Here is a 27,196-nt window from a genome sequence, read left to right on the forward strand (position 1 = left end):
TTTTACCGTGAAATCCAGTTTCGTGAAATGTGCAATGAACAGCATTTGTTGAGATGTCGTCACAGGGGCGCTGATGCAATATTGTGGTCATTTTGAGGCCATCTTTTTTAGCTGTTTAGCAGCTAAATGTCTCTCAATACCTGCTGGTGAGCTTTAATTCTGTATTCTGTGTTTGGTTTAACCCCGTGGAGCCACCACCCGTGGGGATGAGCATTGGGGTAGGGTGCAATGCAGGTCAGGTGGCAGGTGTGCCGACTTCCGGCATCACAGACTGGTCCTCGGGCCGTGGAATGTCACCTCTCTGGCAGGGAAGGAGCCTGAGCTGGTGTGGGAGGTGGAGCAGTACCAACTAGATATAGTCTGGCTCACCTCCACTCATAGCATAGGCTCTGGTACCAAATTCCTGGAGAGGGGCTGGACTCTTTACTTTTCCGCAGTCAGGATGAGTTAGGATGATAACTCACTTAGGGGGAGGAGCTGAAGAGCATTTGCAGTGGCCTCACCCAGTACTGGTGTAGGAAGATGGCAGCGCAAACTTACGTTAGCGGTGGCCTCCAGTACTGTCCATGCAGTGTATTTGTCCACGTCTGTCCACATCTTCGTTTGATGGCTGGGAGAACTGGTGCTGGATCGGCTGGGAGAGCTTGGTCTGCAGCGTGCTGTGGGCCCGGGGACCACGGCCCTGCCTGTAGCTACGCCTGAAGAGGAAACACCGAGGGCAGTCTGACAGGACGCGGAAGTGGGGAAGGCTAAGCTAACTGCTAGCCCATGCAGACGGGCGGTTCCGATAACACCGAGGGCGATCTGGCAGCGACCTTGCCTAGTGTTGACTGTGTTTTGGGTGTCGTCATGTGGAGCGTGGGGAGGTGTGTTGAAGGTGTCTGGCTGGGAGAGCTGGTGTTGGATCGGCTGGGAAGCCTGGTCTGCAGCGTGCTGTGGGCCCGGGGACCACGGCCCTGCCTGTAGCTACGCCTGAAGAGGAAACACCGAGGGCAGTCTGACAGGACGCGGAAGTGGGGAAGGCTAAGCTAACTGCTAGCCCATGCAGACCGGCGGTTCCGATAACACCGAGGGCGGTCTGGCAGCGACCTCGCCTAGTGTTGACTGTGTTTTGGGTGTCGTCATGTGGAGCGTGGGGAGGTGTGTTGAAGGTGTCTGGCTGGGAGAGCTGGTGTTGGATCGGCTGGGAGAGCCTGGTCTGCCGTGTCCGGTGGGCCCAGGGACCACGGCCCTGCCTGGAGCTGTGCCCGAGGAGGAAACACCGAGGGCGGTCTGACAGGACGTGGAAGTGGGGAAGGCTAAGCTAACTGCTAGCCCATGCAGACCGGCAGTTCCGACAGTCATCCTGGCTGGTGTTCTCTCCGACAATGATTTTTTTTTTGTAGTTTGATGTATGGGTTCTTGTAGTTTTTAGCTTTGTGTTTCTGTCTGTGTTGCACTGCTGTGATATTTTGTTTCATTTCATGTACGAAATGACAAATCAAGTGTTCCTGATTCCTCATACATAGGGATAAATTCACATCCATGATATCAACTGTTGATTAGCTTTTTGTTGTTGTTGTTTTTTTCATATATATATATAAATTTATTTCTAGTTTTTCCCCTTATCCCACCCGATTAACCCAATGGCATATGGCCGGAACACTTGTCGAACAACTCCCCCGGCTCACGTTTCCACAGGAAGGAGATAGTCGTAACACCAGCTTCCTTCGAACTCGTGTCGGCCGCTCTCGCCGTTTTACATGCTGAAGCCTCGCATGGATTGCATCACCTTCAGGCCGCGAAGGAGGCGTAGGGAGAATGCTTTCGGTTACTTGGCTGCAGACGCCCGGATGGGCCAGAGGGGTCGCTGGAGAACGACGAGTCCCCGAACACTACACCGATCTACACCCACTATCCCTCGGGTAAGGGCGGCCTAATGAACGCCTCACCCCGTGGACGCTCTGGCCGTGACCGGTTACGGCGAGTCTGGGATACCAACCTCCCAGCCACATGACGAGCGGACTGCAGGAACGGCGGTTTAGTCCGCTCGTCCACCAGAGTGGCCTGTTGTTGGTTTTTGATGTTGGGTAGTTACTTGGTAACAAGACCGCTCCCTCGGTCTCCGTACCCTCGCGGCTCAGACTCGAGGAAAGATTCAGCGGGGGGAAGCTGACAAAGTGCTCTGTCGAGAAGAACCTTGTGTGAAGGTGTTTTAAAATCCTCATGAAGGCCGGCTGGGCCCTACTGCCGCTCCAGCGTCCGTGCACCAAGGGCTCTGCAGTGCCGCCTGTAACAGCCGCCTGCACCTGCCCTGAAACCCCTGCAGAGGGCCCCCCGGCTCGTTTCTACATATGTGCAAAAGACTCTTTGCATTAACTGCATTTTATGTCTTTTTTTTGGCAACACCACAGTGACAGCCTATATACAATCATGGCTGACCCTCTGCCCCTCCGTCTGTGTGCCGGCTCCTCCGCCTGTCTCTCACTGCCTCTACGTGTCTCCGTCACCCACGTGGCGCTGCTAAATCTGTCACTGGAGTACAGCACAATGTCCTCTAACCATGCGTCACACCGTTTCTCATCAACGGTATTTTTAGCTGTTATAAACCGTTATAATAACCGCCCAATGACTGCTGGGACAGGCTCCAGCAATACCCGCGACCCTGAGAGCAGGATAAGCGGTAGGGATGATGGATGGGTAAACCGTTATCCTCTGTCCCAAATGCTGACGGAGGCTAGAAAACAAAGGTGTTTTACAATGGGAAAATAATGTAAAGGGCAAAAGTAGGCCAATACTACCCCCCCCCTTTCTTTTCTCCCCAATTGTACCTGGCCAGTTACCCCACTGATCCGGGGAGGGCTGCAGACTACCACGTGCCTCCTCCCATACATGTGGAGTCGCCAGCCGCTTCTTTTCACCTGACAGTGAGGAGTTTCGCCAGAGGCGCTTGGGAGGATCACGCTATTCCCCCCCAGTTCCCCCCCCCCCCGAACTGGCGCTCCGACCCACCAGGAGGCGTTGGTGCAGCGACCAGGACACATACCCACATCCGGCTCCCCACCTGCAGACACGGCCAATTGCGTCTGTATAGGGACGCCCAACCAAGCCGGAGGTAACACGGGGATTCGAACCAGCGATCCCCGTGTTGGTAAGCAACGGAATAGACCGCTACGCTGCCCGGACGGCCGGTCAATACTATCTTAAAACTCTGCGCAGTGTCTAGTTTATGTAAATTAAGCGTCTGACCTTGAAGCCAATTGATGTTTTTAAATGATTTACTGATGTATTTCTACTGGTAACCTCCTATCTGTGAGTCTAGACTCTACTGTGATTCAGTCTCTGAATACTGGAACTGAGTTTCTGATGAGCTGTCGATAGAATCCATTTACCGCCATAGATTATAATCGCTGAGACACTTTTTTGGCCTCTCCTGTTTTGTACCGGGATGGTTTGATTAGCTCCCTTTAACCTGAATTACAAAAGCGGGCGGTCTGCCCCGTCAACGTGAACAAAAGTCAACCCGAGTTGGTTTTTAAAGCTTGAGGAGGGACACGTTGCACACAGTATCCTTCGCCTGTCAGGATGGAGTCACATAATTCACCACCCTCTTCACTAAGATTCATAAGGAAGAGCAAGTTTAGTTATCTTAAGATAAGGGTTTTTTGGTCCCTTCATAGATGGGGATTGAGCAAAATAGGTCAATTTTATACACTGTACTGTATGGGCCCCTACAGGGACCTGTAGACTGCCAGAAGTAAAAATTAGTAATGGCGTAAGACCTCCATCAGGGTCACGACTTACTTTTTTGTAATCCGCTGATGACTGTGTCTTATGTCAGTACTATATTCCCCTCATTGTTTAATCATCTAAATAAAAGCCAATGTTCTACCAAGCCGAGGTGATAATGTTCATGATGACATAATGGGGTAATGCCAGGAAGTTCATGATGGTGGTAGCTATTTTTTTCCAGCTGCTATTCTGCCAGCTGCCTGGGTTGCTCTGCAGTGGAGAGCACGTTGGATGCAGGTGAAGCTCTCCATGAGAAGCTGCATTGAAGTATTCGCTGGTTATTAATATGCCCGCGTGAGAACTGAGGAAAAGCTAATATAAATTGTGATGTGATATGATATGATATGTGATGTGATTTACATGTAGCTCTATTTACATTAGCTATTTATGTTTTTATTGATCTATTTATGTTATGTTGTTTATGTTATGAGAATCTGTGTTGGAGTATTTGGTGGGTGGGTGGGTGGGGGGGTTAGCGGGCTACCTATTTTATTAAATAAGAGAAATCCAAAATATTCAATGTTAGAGGCAGCAACTAGAAAATAAAGGTTGGACAAGTAGAAGACATAAAGGACAGAGAGCACATGTAGGAAAACAGAAAACTTGCAGGTGTGGCTTTCACATGGAAATTGTGCGAAGAATTGAACTACCCTGATGTGGGACTATACGGTCAGTTTATTTGAAATAGCCTTATTTGTCTGGTATTTTGCAATGTAAATCATTATTCCAAATGTGACTTATTTTTTCACGATTTGCTGCTATTTTGAGGTGTGACCTTTTTATTATAACGGGAAAAAAACATGCACAACACACATCTTTCTTTTTTCAAACTATTTACACACACACATACACATGCTTATACATATGTATATATATATATATATATAAATTATTTGATTGACAGCTGATGATTGCTTATGGCATGAAACAGGCTTGCACTGTCTTGTAAAGAATTTACTTGACTTACTGGATTTATATATATATACACACACATATATATATATATATATAATCATTAGAACAAGAAGAAAACGCAAGATACAAGATTTATATATAAATATATATATATACACACACACACACACACACACACACACATACATATATATATATAATCATTAGAACAAAGAAGAAAACGCAAGATACAAGACATTCAACTAAGGTTTAAAACACATAGGCAAGACAGAAAATAGTGGGGGAACTCACTATTGGGGGCTTTTCTATTTCATTTTATTTATTTGTTTATTTGTTTATTTGTTTATTGTGATTATCAATGTGCCTGTTGTGGGATCTAAAGAAAAAGAGACGTGACGTGATTTGGATATAGCGCTATTCATGTTAGCCACTAGAGGGCACTGTGAGCCTGGGAACGGCATATGCGTTACAGCGACGCAAGGAATTCGGGGTAACGTTGACATTACGTTCGTGTTAGCCGACAGCAGCTAGCAGCTGTGTGCTAGCGACTGAAGGTTAATCAATATCCGAGTTTAACGGCATGAGTCGGCGAATCCACGACATTCATGTCTGTGTCATTACCGCTTTCCCGACACTACCGGGTTTTGTTTGCGGCAGTCTCACTTGAACCACATTTGTTTGTTTTCTGTCAGCAGTGGCGCCCCCAAGGGGGGGCCAGGGGTGGGCCCCCCTGATACTATCCCTGCCCCCCCCCCAGCCACGAGTCGCATATGCAGAATATGCTTCTGTCTGATATTTTACATTAGGTGCTGTTCATTTAAATCAATAATGTATATTTTTCTTAACTCATATTGACAGTTTTCCACTAGGCTATAAAGTATGCTACAACAGCAGCATACAATTCCCCAAATTCAGTCATGGCCTTTGGTGTTGGTGTGCTACCCCAAGATTTTCAGTGGCCCCGTTTGCCCCCCCCCCCTATGAAACATTTCTGGGGGCGCCACTGCCTGTCAGACTGAAAGCGTGAATTGAGGAAATTAGCCTCTCTGACGCCTCCCTCTGGTTTTCACAGCTGCAGAACAAACAACAGAAAAAGCCTGATAGGAAGCAGCCAGTCTTCAGTGTTACCGCGGCCGCACTCCCCCCTCTCGTCGCTTACAGGTGAGTGTGACAACGTGTCTGTGTACATGTTTGTTGTCGTGTGTTTACAGCCACCTTGTGTGTGTGTGTGTGTGTGTGTGTGTGTGTGTGTGTGTGTGTGTGTGTGTGTGTGTGTGTGTGTGAGAGAGAGAGAGAGAGAGAGCGAGGCATTCCTGGAAACAGAAATATAATCGCTGGTATAGCAGCGATTATATTTTGTATCTACTTCTGTATTTTCACAATGTGTGTGTGTGTGTGTGTGTGTGTGTGTGTGTGTCTGTGTGTGTCTGTGTGTGTGTGTGTGTGTCTGTGTGAGAGTCTATAAACGGCCAAACTAAAGCACTTGGGGCCTTGATTCTTTTCGGAGGTTATTGGGGATGATCAGGGGCACCTATAAAAAATAGCAGAACATTAAAATTATGCATAATTAATTACGCATAAATGTGCAAAATATGCATTTTTCTAAAAAAACGGCTAAAAAAACACTTTTCTCGGCATTTCAGATGATTCTGAGCATCTTTGATTTTTTCACCTATAACTTTTTTTTCTGGGACTTTCAAATGTTTTGGCATTATGCAAAATAAATGCATTTTTGCAAAAATGCATTTATGATCCTAATTTTTTTTGGAGGTGGTAGGTATTGTTCCAGAGAGGACCAGAAACATAGCAGACCATTAAAATAATTATAATAATTATGTATAATTATGCAAAATATGCATTTTCTAAAAATGGCTAAAAACCACTGTTCTCGGCATTTCAGTTGATTCTGAGCATTTGGGGGGAGGGAGTTGGAGTGGGGGGGGTTTAGGGGCAGGGGGAAGGCGGTTAGCTGGCAGGATGAAGAGGAGGGAGATTTAGACGGGTGGATAACCAAACCGCTACATTGTAGCGGGGTTCTTCTAGTAGCAGTATATATAGTCAAGTTTATTTGTGTAGACCAAAATCACAAGGTAGTCCCAAAGGGCTTTACAATTAGTGCAATATACAATACCTCATATCCTTGTTCCCTAAACTCAAAACTCCACAAGAAAAACCTTATCAGAAAAAAAAAATGGGAGAAACCTCGGGAGGAGCAACAGATGAGCTAAGGGGTCCCTCATCCAGGAAGGTCAGGCATCCAATAGGTGTCAAATGCAAAGAGTACACAAAGGTAACAGAATTACGATGTAACATCATAGATTGCACAGAGCAAGGTAATGTAGACTGTTATGCCTTAAATACGTTGATTTTCGTAAAGATTTTCAGTAAAGATATTTAAATACACTGGGCAGTAACAATTGTTAGGAGAGTGCAAGGCATATTTAGTGAATCTGTGACCGGCCAAGATATCAGGCAACCCCACAGATGCAGTCAGGAGCCAGTGGGACCCTGCACCGCAAAACCAGTTCTGCATGGCCCGGGACGATGGCGCAGTGGTTAGCGCTGTCGCCTCACAGCAATAAGGTCCTGGGTTCGAACCCCGGGGTTGTCCAATCATGGGGATCATCCCAGGCCGTCTCCTGTTTGGAGTTTGCATGTTCTACCCATGTCTGCAGTGGGTTTTCTCCGGGTGCTCCGGCTTCCCCCACCATCAAAAAGACATGTGTGTTTGGGTTTATTCTGCTGTCTGTGCCCTTGACCGAGGCACGGCAAGACAACCTGGAGTTGGTCCCCGGGTGCTGCACGGCGGCTGCCCACTGCTCCTAGCTACACAGCTCGGATGGGTTAAATGCAGAGCATAATTTCCCTATTGGGCCCAGTAAAGTATCTCAAAATAAAATTTAAAAATTTATAAAAATCAGAGAGAATAGACTTAAAGTGCACACAAGAGGCAGACTTCAACACAGCATTCACACAGAGGGAGAAAGAAGACCAGAGAGGTGATGAGAGTAATTTAAGAATCATAGCCAAAACAAATTATACTGAAGCAATTATGAACAAGAACAACGCAAACTACAGCTTAAATCCACAAGAGGTTGGAACTGTGACCAAGGGAAGACAGACAAGAACCTAGATCCCAAAGTCATCAGGCAGTCGAGAGAGAGCGAGAGAGAAGCTGATCCCATGGTCATCACACAGTCTGTAGAGGAATAAACTTGGTCCTGAATGTAAGAAAAGAGAAAGAGAGAGGGTGGGGGGGGGCAGGCATACATGGGCACTCATACTCCTGGCTGTCAGAGACACAAACAGACGGTTAGAGGAGGTGCTATGCTTTCAGAAAAGTTTAGGAACATTGTCGTCAGCAGGACGAGATCAAAAATGACCATGACTACATTGAGACTGAGACCCTCCCAAAAAGGAAAGTTGTGACAAGGCTCAGAATAAAGTCAAAGTAGCAAGGAAATGAAATGACTAGTTGAAAGGTAATGAGAACAGATGGGTTTTCAGTTTAGACTTGAAAGAGTCCATAGAGTCAGCTTCTCTGATGTCGACTGGGATATTATTCCAAGGAAATGGGGCACGGTAAGAGAAGGCTCTGCAGCCTGCAGACTTCTTTTTGATTCTGGGAACAGAGAGGCGGCTTGCGCCTTGAGAACGGGGGGGCACAAGAAGGTACGTAATATGAGATCTGAAAAATATGAAGGGGAAAGCCCATTAAATATTTGTTTTAGGTTCATAGTAGCACTTTAAAGTCATCTAGCATGAATGGAAAGCCAGTGAAGGGAGTCTAGAATCGGTCTGATATTTTTCTAAATTAAGTTAATATTCTAGCAGCAACATTTTGAACCAATTGGAGGTTTGTAGTGTTATCATGTGGCAGGTCAGAAAAGAAAATACATTAGAGTAAAATAATATTGATGAAACAAAAGCATGGATCAGGGTCTCAGCATCAGCCATGGACAGAAAGATTTAATTTTAGCAGTATTTCGTAGGTAGAAAAAAGGTGGTCTTGGTGACTTCTCTAATGTGAGATTCAAAAGATAAGGACTGATCAAAAATAACACCAAAATATTTGGCTGTGGAACTTTGGGAGATTGTATAGTTGTCAAGAAATATCATTCCTTGATCACATAGGTAGGTGACTTTGTCTAGCAGGGTCAATAACCAGCATCTCAGTTTTTTTCAGAATTAAGTAGTAAGAAGTTAGATGACATCAAATTTTTCACAACAGACATGCATGCTTCTAAATTCATGATATGAGAGTTATTGTCTGACTTTACATACAACTGAGTATCATCAGTGATGCAGTGGAAATTTATTCTATAGCTGCATATAATTTAGCCAAGAGGTAAGGTGTAAAGAGAGAACAGCAACGGACCAAGAACTTAGCCCTGGGGTGCACCATATTTCACTGCAGAGAATTTAGATGTAACATGGAACAACCACAGAAGACACATTGTGTTCCATCAGATAAGTAAGACTTCAGCCAAGACAGAACCATACCTGAAACTTCTATGTAATTCTCAAGGCGGTCTAAAAGTTTGCCATGATCAATGGTGTCAAAAGCAGAACTAAGATCAAGTAGCAGTAGCATTGAGGCGGAATTGAAATCCATAGCAAGCAAAAGGTCATTCACCACTTTTGTGGGTGTAGTTTCAGTGGGGTGACAGGCTCTGAACGCAGATTGAAATGGTTCAAAGAGATTTTCATTGGAAAGAAAAGGCAGAAAGTCGTTTAGCTACAACGTTTTCAAAAACTTTTGAAAGGACGGGTAGGTTAGAGATTGAGGACCAGTCTGAGAGTCATTGTAAGAAATTAGCATCACAAGTCTGTAGCTAAATTACTATTACTCCTAATCTTTCTCTTTTTCTCTCACTAGTCCTTTAAACTTACTGCCAACATAATTTTGACAGTTTCATGCAGATGACATTAAAAAGGCAGTTATTTATAAAATAATGTTCTTTTGAATATAAATGGATTTCATGGACTGTCTCAAGACACACTGTACATCATAAAATAAGGCCAAGCAATGAAAGTGATATTAATAAGGGAAATTAAGTCTAGTTTTAAGCAATTCATAGAAAAAAAACACTACTCCATTGTATGCAGTGCCTTTGGGGAAATGATATCGTGCAGACCAAGGGGAAGGGGCAGCTGTTGTGGAGGGGGAGGAAGCGGCAGTCCGCAGAAAGGAAATGCACAGGAGCAGTAGGAGGGAAGGCCCCATTAACCGCAGGGCGTTTTATTTCCGGGTATTGGCTAGCAATAGAAAAGCTGGACCTGGTGTTTTTGGTCAGTGTATTAACTTCACAAAAGCAGGTCAATCCTAAGGATGAGCTCAGACCTTGAAAACCACAATGTTCAATAAATGTGCCCATCTCTGGGAAGACTTCATAGTTTGGCACAGGAGTAAAGTGGGTACCAAAGGTAAGAAAACCCTGCCTTCAGTTCTTATCTTCTTCTTTTTTTTTAAACAGCATTAGAACTTGTATAACAGGGTACAGTATTGTTTAAATCAATGATGTTCACAAATTAAGCAAGCTGTTTTACTACTACGCTACTTGCATTCTCTTTTATAACAATTCCAGCATCTTTCAACAAAAAAATGTTTTTCTCGATAACTCATCGGTACAAATGTTTCTCATGAAACTACAATGTATGCTATTCACTGCATAAATTTCTCGACATTCATCTATGTATATACCCTATACAAATCCCTCAAAGGAACTTATTAGATATGATCTGTTATCGCTGTCAGATTGTAAATGGATGGTTTTTGTCACCATCTAACCATACTTGTTGAAAAGGCTTGTTTCTTTGTAAGCACAGGGGGTGACATCATTGCCTTTGGTTAATTATTACCTCTGCCCTGGTCCGAGGGATGTAATTGTCTGATTAGTGCTGCACAATATATTGCATGCTGGGTCACTCGAGAGGAAATAAATAGGTGCCTTCTGGAAAACCCATAGTTTTATACATTCACTACAGAGGAGCATTTCAACATCAGGAATCAGAAACTCTTTATTTGTCATTTCACTTCATGTACTTGGCTACATGAAATGAAATGAAATATTGTTTCCCTCCAGCCCACAGCAGTGCAACACAAAGACAAAAACACATATCCAAAAACAACAAGAACAAATATATCCAAACTAGAACACATAGTATATCCAAACTAAGAACACATACATCCAAACTAAAAACACATACATCCAAACTAAGAACACACAAATCCAAACTAAGAAAAATTCAAACTAAGAACACATATATCCAAACTAAGAACACATATATCCATATGTATATATATATGTGTGTGTGTGTGTGTGTGTGTGTGTGTATGTATGTATGTATGTATGTATGTATGTATGTATGTATGTATGTATGTATGTATGTATGTATGTATGTATGTATTCAAACTAAGAACAAATATAGCCAAACTAAGAACACATATATCCAAACTAAGAACACATATATCCAAAACTAAGAACACATATATCCAAACTAAGAACACATATATCCAAACTAAGAACAAATATAGCCAAACTAAGAACACATATATTCAAACTAAGAACACATATATCCAAACTAAGAACACATATATCCAAACTAAGAAAAAATCAAACTAAGAACACATATATCCAAACTAAGAATATATATATATATATCTCCAAACTAAGAACAAATATAGCTAAACTAAGAACACATATATCTAAACTAAGAACACATATATCAGCCAGCTCTTTCCATGTGGGGCATGTCCAGATAAATGAATACAGCGATAAAGAACCTATTGGGAATCCTGAATTGCTACTGTTGGAAATAGTGTGAATGATTCCGACCTCTTAACCAATTCTTCGGGAAGCAAAAGGTCTCATTGAAGCCGAAATTGGAAGTTTTATATAGTTGACCACAACGAATCCGTTTTGTTTTTGTTTTGTTTTTTTAATTGACAGAATACCTGATACTTAGGGGGGATTATCTTAATTTCACTTGCTTTCAGTGGCCTGCATTTTAGCAGAACATACACCAAGAAGGCCTCTCTTCCTGATGTAGAAGTATTTATAGTAACCTCATGACAGTTTCAATAAACTCTGCACCTGTCAGACTTGGTAACCACTTTGGAACCATCACATTTGCAGAACACATCACCGTCTCTTAGAAGTCCACCCAAACCTGCAGATCCCTAAGAGCAGAGTGTCAAGCTGCACAGCTAGCTTCAATGAAATCTCACACATTTCATGTGTAAATACATATTTTTGTGTAAGAAAAAAACATGTAGTTTTAACCATAGCCATTTTAGCAATTTACATAAATTAAATAATGTTAAATATAAAAATATAAATATAAATTATGGCTGCAAAGGACTGAAAAGGCAAGTCTCTGAAGGTAGATTGTGCCTATTGTTAGCTAGCAAGCTAGCAGTCCTTATCTATATTTTTGCTTTGTTTATAGATTAAGGGTGTCGTAAAGTGTTATGATATAATATTTAATATGTATGATTGAAGTTAGCCAGAATGTGTAAATACTTAAAACAACTTTAGCTCAGTAGCTAGCATGGCCAAAATTAGCATTATAAAAACACTTTTTAGCTATCCTTAGCTAACCTAGGTGTTTGTGTTTGTGTGTGTGTGTGTGTGTGTGTGTGTGTGTGTGTGTGTGTGTGTGTGTGTGTGTGTGTGTGTGTGTGTGTGTGTGTGTGTGTGTGTGTGTGTCGGCCCTGTGATGGCCTGGCGGCCTGTCCAGGGTGTCTCCCCGCCTGCCGCCCAGTGACTGCTGGGATAGGCTCCAGCATCCCCGCGACCCTGAGGGCAGGATAAAGCGGTTTGGATAATGGATGGGTGGATGGAAAAAAAATATGCAGATGTATTTCAAAAACAAGGGGGAAAAAGTTTCCATTATGACAGTTTGGTTGAGTGACTCTGTTTTAACAGTGACTGCCAAATGGAGGGCATGATAAACAGGATCATGAAATATGACAAGAGTCACATATTTGCTCATGTCCTTCTGCACTGCAGGACTAACTGTTTTGCGTACAGAGTAAACTTGCCTCCATCCAAACTGCAGCAGTGGATTGAAATACCAGTAATGAAAAAGCTTTTTCATAATGACTTATGGGTGTTTCTCTTGTTTTTCCATAAAGTTAATGAGCCAGCGCAGTGTATGTGATAGATGAGGGCAGGCTATCCAACAGTAGACTTCTTCATGCACTGGGCCCATGTAATTACTCCGGATTTTTCTTTGGTCATGATATTATGAGGCTGTTTACATGTTATTAAAAAAACAGTTTGAATTGAATTATTTCATCACTATGTAGAAGGAATAGTTTCGATTTAAATTCGATTTGCTGACAGTAATTCATGTGATGAAAAGATGTAGTTGTCTCTAGAAGATGGTAAAATAAATGATATGGGAAAAAGAATACATTGTCATCTTGGATCAAAACTAAAATTAATAAATAGATAAAATTCAATAAATAGATAAAATTCATCAGTATGACTAATAATTATTCCTATCGATTGATATAGTATTTTACCTACCTTGCCTCATTGGGAAGGTTTTTGGAGATGAACCCAGACAGGCACTCTGCTTCCCAGTGATGTGGGTATGGCAGACTAACACACAGGCTCAATTTACCCCAAACAAGTCCAGTTTATCCAGATCAAAATCAGGTTGAAATCTTGAGTTTATTAGATTAAATCAAAAGTAAATTAATTTAATTAAATACCAAAACCACAGCATGCAAGGCCTGCTATTGCCCCACAGCAAGAAGGTCCTGGGTTCGAACCCCAGGCCGTCTCAGGGCGTCCTCTGTGTGGAGTTTGTGTGTTCTCCCCGTGTCTGCATGGGTTTCCTCCGGGTGTTCTGGTTTCTTCCCACAGTCCAGAGACATGTAGGTCAGGTGAATCGGCAGTACTAAATTGTCTATAGGTGTGAATCTGTGTATGTGTGTGTGTGTCGGCCCTGTGTTGGACCGGCGGCCTCTCCAGGGTGTCTCCCCACCTGCCGCCCAGTGACTGCAGGGATAGGCTCCAGCATCCCCGTGACCCCAACTGGGATAAGCGGCTTGGATAATGGATGGCTGGATGGAAGTGTGCATATTGTTGAAATAACTGATGCTGCCACCTTTCTTAAAACTTTATCGTTGCTGTTTTAATGTTAAATTTGCAACGTCGTTGTCGTGTTTTTCTTTGTCCATCTGCAGGGACAAGCCCACAAGACAGTCCCAGAAACTTCTCTCCCAGTACCTCGGCCCATTTCTCTTTTGCACGAAGGTAAACAAACAGTGGATAGTTTCTATCGATTTACAGCTTAGAAATAATCCACCCAGTTCGGGGTAAAACCGTTTTCAAGATATAATCTGAATAATGAGTTAATTTAATGGTTTATCTGTACATGGTATCATTTAATTATCTGTCTCTTGTTATAATCCACAGTCACTGCCACAGAGCAGACAGGTAAATTCACATTAGGACAAAATGAGTCCATGAAACTTCATAGCCCCACCTTGGTTGGTCCCAAATATACTATATACTTCATATTTCACATTTCTTCCACATTTCACCTCGTCTCCATATTTTAGATTGCATGACCGTCCATTAAGGACTAAAGTCGTTTGCAGCCGAGACCTGCAGGTGTTTTGCAAGTCTTCTACCACATGTGTTTTGAAGGGACATGTGTTTTCAGTGCAGGTGGAAACCATGAAAGATATCTCATGGTTCTGAGTCCATATCTTTTGTAATAACAGTTACTTTTACTGTTCACACGTTGTGTTTATCCAGATAGGTGTAATTTCTTGATGTCATGTGTGGATGTGTATTCGTTATCCATTCGTGGGGGGGGGGGGGGTCTAGCGGAGTTAAAAGCGATGCGGCGTCAGCTCTGTGGGTTTTTTGTGGTTTTATTTCCAGAACCGACGGTCGCAGGTGGTCCCTGGCCTCCTTCCCCTCATCTGGTTATGGAACCAACACGCCCAGCTCCACCGTCTCTGTAAGTGTCCTCCAGTTTCAGGCCATCTCGCACCCTAGCACCTCCGACTCTCGAGACAGACAGGTCAGTCTCATCCGTTACTGTGAAACCCGAAGAAGGATCAGCCACTTCTGAAGAGCAGCGGTACAGAGTAGGGGAACATGGATTTTCCAAGTGTTTGGAAAACGGCTTAAGCAAACTCAACTCTGGTAATGCGCGGTCATGGAGCGGACTTGACGACTTTCTAGTCCCTGTCCACACACGTACACCACAACTGTTGGATATTATCAGGGAGTCTCGGGAGATGGGAAAGTATCAACAGAATTCCATAATATTCCTCTTCCCATAAAGCTGGACCCTGACATGGTGCTATTCCACGTGCATCAACTTCTAGACATTCCAACAACGATGGTGTGTTTGTCACACAAGCTTTTCAGTTAAGAGTCCAAACTTAGGCCACATGGTGGACTATGACTGGTAAGGGAAATAGCATACAGGTTGTCGGCTGGCAGGTGGTGATTCAACAGTTATACAGAATTTAAAGGTTGGTGGGGCGTCCGGGTGGCGTAGCGGTCTATTCCATTGCCTACCAACACGGGGATCGCCGGTTCGAATCCCCGTGTTACCTCTGGCTTGGTCGGGCATCCGTACAAACACAGTTGGCCCGTGTCTGCGTGTGGGAAGCCGAATATGGGTATGTGTCCTGGTGGCTGCGCTAGCGCCTCCTCTGGTCGGCCGGGGCGCCTGTTTCGGGGGGAGGGGGGAAAGGGGGGAATAGCGTGATCCTCCCACGCGCTACATCCCCCTGGCGAAACTCCTCACTGTCAGGTGAAAAGAGGCGGCTGGCGACCCCACATGTATCGGAGGAGGCATGTGGTAGTCTGCAGCCCTCGCTGGATCGGCAGAGGGGGTGGAGCAGAAGAGTGGGGTAATTGGACGGGTACAATTGGGGATAAAAGGGGGGGGGTCTAAATAAAATTTAAAATTAAAAAATAAACTATTTTGTATGTTGTGAATTGACTATAAATATAATACAAACTACATCATGACTGTATAGTTCTAATCTGAATTTTGTTTTTTTTTCAAGTAGACATTTCTGTTCAATATTCAACATTCGATAACACTGTTTCATGGTGCATTAATGAGTTTGCTAGAAGTCTCTCATCTACCGTCAGAATATCAAAATAAACATTGCCGCCCTCAATTTTATCTTGTTCAACACGTGTTCGTTCCGTTTCCAGTCATCCTGTTCATCACACGAAAAACTGCATCAGCTGCCCTTCCAGCCCACGCCTGATGAGCTGCACTTCCTCTCGAAACACTTCTACACTGAAAGCATTGCTGGAGATGACTGTCACAGAGCCACGGCCATGCGGCCCCGCTCACGCAGTCTGAGGTACCGACTGATCCAAACAGAGTCGCAATGTCTTTATTTTGAAATGCACGTGACTCTTTACCGTGTTCAGACTGATGATTTCTTTAAATGTGATTAGCCCTGGAAGATCTCCATCATGCTACGACCATGAGATTATCATGATGAACCATGTCTACAAGGAACGCTTTCCCAAGGTGAAGGCTCACAGAACCCTTCCCACTGCTGCGGCTGGCCATAATTCTATTGCATTTTGAATTATTTCGCTATCTTCACCTGACACCACCTAACTAACCTACTACCTTATTGCTGAAGGCAACGGCTCAGATGGAGGAGAGGATCCAGGAGATCATCCGCAGCAACTCTCCTGAGAGTATCCTCCCTTTGGCGGACGGTGTTCTGGGCTTCGCCCACCACCAAATCATCGAGCTGGCCAGAGACTGTCTGGAGAAAAGCCGACAGGGACTCATCACCTCCATCTACTTCTGTGAGCTCACGGACAAACTGGAGCGGCTCTTTCAGGAGGTGAGGTCAATGCGATGCCTCGTAGAAGAATCGTCACGCATGTAGGAATGGCACAGACTGACTGTAAAAGATACAGCTGTTGAAGATAGGGAAGTTGGGCAAAGGCTCACACTAATTAATTCACAAGTTTGTAGAAGAAACTGTGAAATACGTGGCGGAATACATGTGTTTTTCATGCTGTTTTATTTGTGTAGACTCGAGAGAAATAACCATATTAACCTTGTCACGTATTCTCGAAGGATGTCCGTGAGTCCAACAAGCTCACCGTTGCATGTAAAACGCTAAGAACCTGTGTCTTCTCTGTTTGGTTCCCGGGTAGTCCACGGAAAGGTCGGAGAGCGAGGAAGTGAACTTTATCAAAGAACTGGTAAAGAAGATCCTCATTGTCATCGCCCGACCAGCTCGGCTGCTGGAATGCCTGGTATGTATCCCTTAACTTTTTCTACCAAACCCACCAGTGACAGCCGAAGAATTAGTTTTCTGCCTTTGCGTGCAACTTGCACATCATCATCATGTAAATTTAAGATTGTCAATAGGATTGGATTGTCAATTTAGCACAAAATAAGAGTTTGTTCTTCGGTTTTCCCCTCAGACAATATCTGTGGTCTTGAGGTCTGTTTTGTAATACATAGTCTGAGGAGATGTTTTTTGTCTCCAGGAATTTGATCCAAAGGAATTTTATCACCTATTGGAGGCTGCTGAGGGACACGCTAAGGAAGGTCAGGGCATAAAGACGGATATTCCCCGCTACATCATCAGTCAGCTTGGACTCACACGAGACCCTCTGGAAGGTACGGAAAGAACTTCCGCTTTGTCACCAACATAAGTGATTGAAGTAGAAAAGGTTCTGAATGAGGGAAGGATTCACACCACATCTGCAATTCAGATATTGTTTTCAATACCATATTTTATTTTCTCAAATTTATTTAAACTATAGCAATATAAATATGTCCAGTTGCACATTAAAAACTCCTTGTGTATGGGAGTCCGGGTAGCGTAGCGGTCTATTCCGTTGCCTACCAACACGGGATCGCCGGTTCAAATCTCGGTGTTACATCTGGCTTGGTCGGGCGTCCCTACAGACACAATGTCTGCGGGTGGAAAGACAGATGTGGGTGTGTGTCCTGGTTGCTGCACTATCCCCTCCTCTGGTCGGTTGGGGCGCCTTTTTGGGGGGGAGGGGGGGACTGGGGGGAGTAGCGTGATCCACCCACGCGCTACGTCCCCCTGGCGAAACTCCTCACTGTCGGGTGAAAAGAAGCGGCTGGTGACTCCACATGTATGGGAGGAGGCATGTGGTAGTCTGCAGCCCTCCCTGGATCGGCAGAGGGGATGGAGCAGAAAAACGAACATCTTGTGTAAAATGGCTCCTTCACCCCATTCCAGAGTTGGTTGGCCTTGTTGTCAGTTGTTACCCTTTCACTTAAAACACTCTTCAGCCCTCAAGAAACTCTGGTCTATTATAGAGGTTTAATTGCTTTATTGTTATTCTGTTTCAGATATGAAGCTCTTGTAGCATCACTCGAGCACATACACCGAGCAAAAACCTAAATGCAACACTTTTGTTTTCGCCCCATTTTTCACGAGTTGAAGTATTCGATCCCAGATTGTTTCTATGCACTGTACAGGCTTAATTCTCAGGTTTTTCAGTATGCATTTCATCCTATTTCATCATATCTCAGCTGTTGCCAACATAATCCGCCTCTCTGACAGTTGTGACATCAACATGCTGATTAAACAGCACGATCATGCCGGGGAGAATAAAGAGACATATAAAATGTGCAGTTTTTTTGCTGCACATCATCCTGCCTGAGATGCCACAAATATGGAGAGACTCTTGCAGTTGGCATCCTGACTGCAGGAATGTCCACTAGAGCTATTGCCAGAATACTGAATGTCCACCTCTCTGTCATAAGCTGCCCCGGAGTCGTTTCAAAGGTTTCGACAGTTCAGCCAGCTGGCCTCACTGTAGAGCACACATGACCACAGCAGCCCAGGACCACTACATCCAGCTTGTGCCCCTGGCGGATGGTCTGAGACCAGCCACACAGACAGCTGATGAAACAGCTGGTTTGCACATTTGAAGGATTTCTGATCAAACTGTCAGAAAGCGTCTCAGGGAGGTTCTTCTGCATGCTCCACGTCCTTACCAGGGTCTACCCCAGGTTGCTGTATGGCACCTTAACCCAAGTGGGCAAATGTTCACTGGCGATGGCTCCTGGAACACCGGAGAAGGGTCAGCTTCACTGATGAATGCCGATTTCATCTTCAACAGGCAGATGGAAGGCGGTGTGTGTATGGCACTGTGAGGGTTAGTGGTTTGCTGATGCCAGTGTTTTTGAAAGAGTGCCCCATGGAAGTGGTGGGTCTTTGTTGTGGGCAGGCATATCATATGGACAAAGAACGCAGATGCAATTTGACAGTGGAATTTTGAATTCAGAGATACTGTAATGAGATCCTGAGGCCCATTGTTGTGCCAGTCATCCACCACCGTCAACTAATTTTTCCGCATGATAATGCACGGCCACATGCTGCAAGGATCTGCGCTGAATACCTGGCAGCTGAAAATGCCCCACTTCTTCCCTGGCCTGCATACTCACCAGACATGTCACCCACTGAGCGTGCTTTGGATGCTCTGGACCGGTGCATATGTGCACCAGTTCCTGCCAATATCAAACATCCTGGCACCGACGTTGAAGAACAGTTGACGACCTTCAACAAGCCACGACTAGAAGAGTGCACTCATGCAGATCCTCACCAGGCGTATTTCCCCTTCTCCGGTGATCGGACTTGGCGACAAACCAGCAGAGTTAGCACCCAGTTGCGGTATAAAACAGGTTTTTCAAAGGTTTTGAATCAATGCAACCACAAGAGGTCATTGATCATGCAGTCACAACTGCGCACAAAAATGATCAGGCTGACGGGCCCAGCAGTATGTGAGACTAGCAGTGGACAGATATAATGATAATAATGATTATATTGTTAGGTATTGTACATCTGTTGTGACTAAACAGTGTGACAGTGTGTGTATAGAGTTCAGTTGAGTCACTTAGCTGAAGATCCTCCATGATAAGTGGTTGATAGTCAATATAGCCAGATGTTAGTCAATATAAGAACATTTTATTTAGCTCAGTAGAAAGTCAAGCAGAAAAGATGCTCCTGTACTGGACAGAATGCCTTTCTAACGACCCTTTAATTGTCTCGATTCAGTGACCGACGTTCATTATGACTGATTATAAAGAAACCGCCTCCCCACAGAGCTCAGATGGATCCAGAGCGGCCGGCTCACGTCTGCCTTTTCATCAGCCCACTTTTTCACTCATTACCCCCGAGAGTCTCCCGCGTTTTGTTTTCCCAACGCCGAGAGTGCTTGAAGCAGACCAGTGCCGAAGGACAGATGTTAAATAGCGCTGGAATTGTGTTAACAGCCTCTCAAGGGAAAGGACAAACACCCCCTTATGGGTCACACGTGCTGCTTTTGGCAAAGCAACATACAAAAACACATGCGTTTAATGAAACGCTCATGCAGAAGAGCAGATGACGGTCGTAACGTGGACTTGTTCTGGACTAGCGGTTTTCTGTGGTGATGTTGGACATCTGTTAGTGTGTCATTTATTCTACTACATTTATTCTCAGTTCAGTATATCTGAATCAGCACCTCAAACGTAATGGGTTAGTGAAGTTAAATGACTACTGTTTATAGGCCAAGATTTGCACACAAAGCAGATCAACAAGTGTTGTGCTCTGTCTATCAGGTTTAATTGAGTATCCTGTTTCAGAAAACATCTGGAAGCAGATTGCATTCCTTGACCATCTGGTTGATGGGTAGGCTACCTAACCTCAACCAGCGTGCGACCAGCAGAGGAGGACATTCAGTGTAGTTGTAATGACCAGTTTGATAATCTTTTGCCGTCTGCGTTTCTTTAATGTCTTGCTGCAGAAATCGCTCAGTTGACAAGCTGCGACAGCGGGCTTGCAGAAACTCCTGAAACAGATGATTCTGTAAGTACCCGTTTTTATTAAAAATGGGCACGTGATGCCTTTCTCTTGTATGTTGGACTCACAAAGCTGTAAATTACAGACTTTGTGTTTGAATTTATGAAAATTTCTGTCTTTAGTCTCAGAGCCTGAGTGCAGCTTTGCGATCTCGGCGTCGACCCTGTGAAATGGATTTCGGGATGACAAAACTAATCAGCAATGGCGCCTATGGGTAAAACATCTAAGTCCACTCTACATATTCTATCGGCTATGGGTAGATGTATGCATACTGGCCCAACCAGGACACACATTTACGATTTCAATCAAAATTGAATGTGAAGTTGTACAGCCAGGATTTACATTTCCATTTTATATTCAAAACAGTCCTCAATCCAGCAAGTTCATCTTCACTGTTAGAGTTGTACTTTTTTATTTTTATTTTATTATTTTTCTATTTTGTTTATTTTTATTGTTTTATTTGATTTATTTGTTTTAATAATTAAATTATTTTATTATTTTTGTTTTTATTTTATTGTTTTATTTCATTTCGATTTTATTTATTTTAATATATATCATTTCATTATTTTAATTTTAATTTTATTGTTTTATGTCATTTTTATTATTTATTTATTTTAACATTTTTACTTTTTATTAATATAGATAGATAGATAGATAGATAGATAGATAGATAGATAGATAGATAGATAGATAGATAGATAGATAGATAGATAGATAGATAGATAGATAGATAGATAGATAAATAGATAGATTTGTAATTGACCATGAAATGTATTTAATGATCATTCTATATCAGGGAAGTTTGGTTTTCTCAACTTCCAGAGCTTTGCATGCCTCCGTTCACTTCCCTGCTGTGGCCTCTGTATCCCACAGTGCTGTGTACCTGGTGCGACACAAGGAGACCAAGCAGCGTTTCGCCATGAAGAAGATCAACAAGCAGAACTTGATTTTGAGAAATCAGATCCAGCAGGCGTTTGTAGAAAGAGACATCCTCACCTTTGCTGAGAACCCCTTTGTGGTCTCCATGTACTGCTCCTTTGAGACGAGGCGGCACCTGTGCATGGTCATGGAGTATGTGGAAGGTCCGCGGCTGCGTTTTACATCAGTGTTTCTGTGAAGGACTTGATTGCTTGTTTGCACGGTGGCTCTTTGGTGAGCTTCTAAATTAACAGTGCTAATGGTATTTGTAACGTGTGGTTGTAGGAGGAGACTGTGCCACCCTCTTGAAGAACATGGGTCCCCTGCCTGTGGACATGGCCAGGATGTACTTTGCAGAGACAGTCCTGGCCCTGGAGTACCTACACAACTATGGCATTGTCCACAGGGATCTCAAACCTGACAAGTGAGACCTCACTTTATGAAATAAACGCAAATCAAAGAAGGTCGAATCAGGTCAACTGGATACAACGAGTGATGAAATGTATCTGTCAGTAAACATTGTATCCAGATGACCTGATTCAACCTTCTCTGATTTTCTTAGCTGGATTATTGAGCATGCATAAAGAAAAAGACGTACGCAACATATTTTAATTGTGTTTCCTCTTGGTTATGGGGGCCGTGGTTTATTTTTTTCCCTGTGATGCTGAAATCATTTGACGAGCTAAAACCAGTTGGCACCTCCTTGGTAGCCGTGAACCCAGATCTGATCAAGTAACGCAATCCATTAGCCGATCCATTATCCGAACTGCTTATCCTGCTGTCAGGGTCGCGGGGATGCTGGAGCCATCCCGAGACACCCTGGACAGGCCGCCAAGCCATCACAGGGCAAAGTAAATCAATGTGGTACAAAAACACCACATTTTACTGAGTGAAAAGTGAGCTGTTCAGTTTTAGTTCCCACAAATAGTGAAGGAAAATGGAGGAGACAAAACATACAACGAACATAAAACAGTAAAAAAAAATCCAACTGTGAGTATTTGTACAAATAAAATGAAAGAAAAAAACATTGTGATAATGGGAAATGGGGCGAAATGGTAGTCAGTCCTATCAGATCTGCTATAATGGGTATACAAACTATAATATCTTGGTTTACATAGTCAACCGTTACAAAGCAGGGGTGGCCGGGTGGCGTAGCGGTCTATTCACTGCACCAGCTGGTGAAACTCCTCACTGTCGGGTGAAAAGAAGCAGCTGGTGACTCCAAATGTATGGGAGGAGGCATGTGGTAGTCTGCAGCCCTCCCCGGATCGGCAGAGGGGGTGGAGCAGAGACCGGGACGGCTCGGAAGAGTGGGGCAATTGGCCGGAAAAAGTACAATAAAGTTTTTGATACTCTGCACCACTGAAACTAGTCAGTCAATGTGTGTTTATCATGTGTGTGTGTTTACTTTATAAGTTTGTGTGTCTTTTTTTCATGTTTGATGCTCCTTTCATCCCTTCCTCTTTACCTGCATGCCTCCCTTCTTCACCTCCCTCCCACTTCTTGCTCTCCCTCGCAGTTTGCTGATCACCTCGATGGGGCACATCAAGCTGACAGATTTTGGGCTGTCCAAGGTGGGGCTGATGAATATGACAACGAATCTGTATGAGGGACACATAGAGAAAGATGCCAGGGAGTTCTCTGACAAGCAGGTGAAGTCCCCAGTCGTTTATGAGAATACAAACACATTTTGGGTTGGCTATGACGACAACTTCTCCACAACTGGTTCAGGTCTGTGATTTGTTGTGTGTTTCGTTTGTCGGCGAAGGTGTGTGGGACCCCTGAGTACATCGCACCGGAGGTGATCCTGAGGCAGGGCTACGGGAAGCCGGTGGACTGGTGGGCGATGGGAATCATCCTCTACGAGTTCCTGGTGGGCTGCGTGCCCTTTTTTGGAGACACACCCGAAGAGCTGTTTGGACAGGTCATCAGCGGTCAGTTTCACCTGAATTACTCTCACGACATACTGCAAAATACAAACTGTGTTTTGTGTGGTGTCCTTCCTGTGGTAGTTCACACCCACCAATTTTTTTTTTAATGCATGGGGAATTAATTAGATAAAATCTTTCTAATCTAATTTACTGAATATACCCGTGGGGAGAAATTAATGAATTGCAGCAGCACATACAAGGGTACACTAAAAGTGATGAATAGAAATATTAGCAGAAAAGGAAGGAGACATGAAGAGATATATTAAGGGAGGCATGATTAGAATATACAGCACGGTGGCGCAGTGGTTAGTGCGGTGGCCTCACAGTAAGAAGGTCCCGGGTTCGAGCCCCGGGGTTGTCCAACCTTGGGGGGGTCATCCCAAGTCGTCGTCTGTGTGGAGTTTGCGGTGTTCTCCCCGTGTCTGCGGTGGGTTTTCTCCGGGTGCTGCGGTTTCCCCCCACCATCAAAAAGACATGCACGTTAGGGTTAATACGCTGTCTGTGCCTCTGAGCAAGGCATGGCGAAACGAACTGGAGTTGGTCCCCGGGGTGCTGCCCACTGCTCCTAGCTACACAGCTAGGATGGGTTAAATGCAGAGGGGAATTTCCCACGGGGATCAATAACAGTAAAAAAACTAAATAAGCACTGGAACACAATGTGCTGATGAAAACAACAACAACAAAAATCAAATATATTGCTGGTTATAAAGAATTGAGATGATTTTTCTTCTGTAGTGCGGAAATGAGCTACTTAATTCAAGTCCAGTCAACTTCATGTAATAGCCCTAAATCCCAGTTAAGAGCCGCGGGGGCTCTGCATCCCCACAATGGGAAACCAGAAGATGCAGTAAACGACAGTGGATTACACCTCCTGTCTTTATACCCTGGATCAGGGGGGAAAACATACCGCAGACAAACCTTTTCAGAAACAAACAAACAGAGAAACGCTGAGGAAGCGCATCAAAATGAAGGCTATTTCGCGGGATGACACAGTTGGCTGTGTCTGCGGGTGGGAAGCCGTATGTGTCCTGGTCGCTGCACTAGCGCCTCCTCCAGGTGGGGCGCCTGTTCGGGGGGGGAGGGGGAACTGGGGGGAATAGCGTGATCCTCCACGCGCTACGTCCCCCCGGTGAAACTCCTCACTGTCAGGGCGAAAAGAAGCGGCTGGCGACTCCACGTGTGTCGGAGGAGGCATGTGGTAGTCTGCAGCCCTCCCCCGGATCGGCAGAGGGGGTGGAGCAGCGACCGGGACGGCTCAGAAGAGTGGGGTAATTGGCCGGGTACAACTGGGGGGGGGGTAAAAAATAAATAAATAGATAAATAAAAAGATGGTTAAATGCAAATAAGCGGAAAGATGATGCAGCAATAAATACTACAGTTCACAAATCTGTATTGACATTTAAGCGCAGCAGGAGTGGGGGCGGGGGTTGGGGTGAATATATGGAGTGGCGATGTGGAATGGACTCTGTGACCAAGTGTCTTTCTGAATGTATGGCAATGAGTGAGAACGAGAGAGAGAGAGAGAGAGAGAGAGAGAGAGAGAGAGAGAGAGAGAGAGAGAGAGAGAGAGAGAGAGAGAGAGAGAGAGAGAGAGAGACAGAGAGAGAGAGACAGAGAGAGAGACAGCGAGAGAGAGAGAGACAGAGAGAGAGAGACAGAGACAGAGAGAGAGACAGAGAGAGAGACAGAGAGAGAGAGAGACAGAGAGAGAGAGACAGAGACAGAGAGAGAGACAGAGAGAGACAGAGAGAGAGAGACAGAGAGAGAGACAGAGAGAGAGAGAGAGAGAGAGAGAGAGAGACAGAGAGAGAGAGAGAGAGAGAGAGAGAGAGAGAGAGAGAGAGAGAGAGAGAGAGACAGAGAGAGAGAAAGAGAGAGAGAGAGAGAGAGAGAGACAGAGAGAGAGACAGAGAGAGAGAGAGAGAGACAGAGAGAGAGAGAGAGAGAGAGAGAGAGAGAGAGAGAGAGAGAGACCAATGGAGGGGGGGGTATTTCTTTGCCCCCACATCATGCACATTAAAAAGGTGTGCAATGATAAATATCTTTTAGAATGGATAACTTGAACACACACATATTTAAAGAAACGCCTCTTGAACGAATGTGTGTGTGTGTTTTTTTCCAGAGTTTAAACGTCAGTTTGAAGTGAAAGATGGGCTTACTTCCACTGTGTGTCCTTTATACTCACAGCGCCAGTACAGAGAGCCTTTGTCCTGAAGGTTATAAATTCTCTGCTCGCAGCAGTGAGGCTCAAAGTAAATGTGGGGTGTCTGGACAGCGGTCCTTGTCTTTTCTATGAAAATGAGTGATGTGCCGTGATACATGTGGTATGTGGCAAATCATAGCAAGCCGGAGGCAGCAGGCGTTAAGTAAGGGGGCCTTAGCACACTGGATGCATACATACTGCTGTAGCCTCAGGCCTCGCATGTGTGCTCATGACCCCCCTCCCATGTTTAATAGGGGACTAATGGTGCCGAGCAAACCATGTCAGCACAGTCGGTCTCAGTCTAGATTTTTCTCAATCATCATAATATGAGCTTGTCCGTTGCAAGGTTTACACCCTATGCGAAACTGTTCATCCTTCAGTTATGCGTAAAGTATTCTGGTGATATCTTCCTTGTCGGGTTCCTACTAAATACCCTGATAAGAGCACTTCTGCATAACCTTCTGTGATGCCTTCCTAGCGAGAAGATCCGGATTTGTGAGCTCGAGTGACGGGCCCACAACCTGGTGAAATTGATCTTTGTCAAAGTGAGGGGTACCAAGCAGAGTGTACGCACATTGTGCACCCACCTATGTAGGTGCATCTTACTGTCAGAATAACGCACCCTTTAAATAGCAGGAAACTACTCCGCCATTGACTTTAGACCGGGTTTTTGTTGGTCAGTCGCACAATCGCTTTCTGCTGCATCAAGAGAACACTGCACCAGAGGTGTCTGGGAAGCGTAGCGGTCTATTCCGTCGCCTACCAACACAGGGATCCCGGTTCGAATCCCCATGGTGACTCCAGCTTGGTCGGACGTCCCTGCAGACACAATTGGCCGTGTCTGCGGGTGGGAAGTCGGATGTGGGTATGTGTCCTGGTCGCTGCACTAGCGCCTCCTCTGGTTGGTCGGGGCGCCTGCTCGGGGGGGGGGTGGCGTGATCCTCCCACGCCCTACCTCCCCCTGGTGAAACACCTCACTGTCAGGTGAAAAGAAGTGGCTGGCGACTCCACATGTATCGGAGGAGGCACGTGGTATAGTCTGCAGCCCTGCCCGGATCAGCAGAGGGGGTGGAGCAGCGACCGGGGATGGCTCGGAAGAGTGGGGTAATTAGCCAAGTACAACTGGGGAGAAAAGGGGGGGGGGCAAGATAGCAATGTGCCAGACCACACCTCATTTTTGGACCAACATGCCCATGGGTGCACAGATGGGTGCAAGCTATCGAAACAACGTGTTCACTGGACGGGAAAATGACAACTGCATCGCACGGAAACTAGCAATTACACTTAACGGTGGGCTTTGCGCCGCTTTGTACCGGGTGTGAGAGAGGGCCCTGTGTGTTGACTGTCCTGATGGGTATGATGCGTGATTACAGATGAAATCAACTGGCCTGAGGGAGAGGACGCCCCACCTGCTGACTCTCAGATGCTCATCACCCTGCTGCTCAGGCAGAATCCACTAGAGAGGATGGGGACAGGTGAAAGCATGGACGCACACTCTCCACTGTAGCTCTTCCACAACGCCTCAATGCTGACACGCCATTTGTCCTGTCAAAAGACCATTTGTGCAAAGTCGGCACAGCTCATTATTCCAAGTCGCCA

General features: G+C 44.8%; 1 protein-coding gene across 1 annotated transcript in view; it reads left to right on the forward strand.

The window, feature by feature from the left end:
• Positions 1 to 27,196, forward strand: part of mast4 (microtubule associated serine/threonine kinase family member 4) — a 120,401-nt gene that overhangs the window by 58,779 nt on the left and 34,426 nt on the right. Inside the window, exons 3-18 of the mRNA XM_056290472.1 lie at positions 5,759 to 5,847; positions 13,889 to 13,958; positions 14,121 to 14,141; positions 14,595 to 14,673; positions 15,894 to 16,048; positions 16,146 to 16,221; positions 16,340 to 16,549; positions 16,869 to 16,970; positions 17,208 to 17,340; positions 20,490 to 20,551; positions 20,668 to 20,759; positions 21,419 to 21,627; positions 21,749 to 21,887; positions 22,983 to 23,115; positions 23,232 to 23,397; positions 26,971 to 27,072. Coding sequence (XP_056146447.1) covers positions 5,759 to 5,847; positions 13,889 to 13,958; positions 14,121 to 14,141; positions 14,595 to 14,673; positions 15,894 to 16,048; positions 16,146 to 16,221; positions 16,340 to 16,549; positions 16,869 to 16,970; positions 17,208 to 17,340; positions 20,490 to 20,551; positions 20,668 to 20,759; positions 21,419 to 21,627; positions 21,749 to 21,887; positions 22,983 to 23,115; positions 23,232 to 23,397; positions 26,971 to 27,072 — 1,838 coding nt within the window. The remainder of the gene's footprint in view (positions 1 to 5,758; positions 5,848 to 13,888; positions 13,959 to 14,120; positions 14,142 to 14,594; positions 14,674 to 15,893; positions 16,049 to 16,145; positions 16,222 to 16,339; positions 16,550 to 16,868; positions 16,971 to 17,207; positions 17,341 to 20,489; positions 20,552 to 20,667; positions 20,760 to 21,418; positions 21,628 to 21,748; positions 21,888 to 22,982; positions 23,116 to 23,231; positions 23,398 to 26,970; positions 27,073 to 27,196) is intronic.

This window comes from Lampris incognitus, chromosome 12 (genome assembly GCF_029633865.1).
Source record: "Lampris incognitus isolate fLamInc1 chromosome 12, fLamInc1.hap2, whole genome shotgun sequence".
Taxonomy (NCBI): Eukaryota; Metazoa; Chordata; class Actinopteri; order Lampriformes; family Lampridae; genus Lampris; species Lampris incognitus.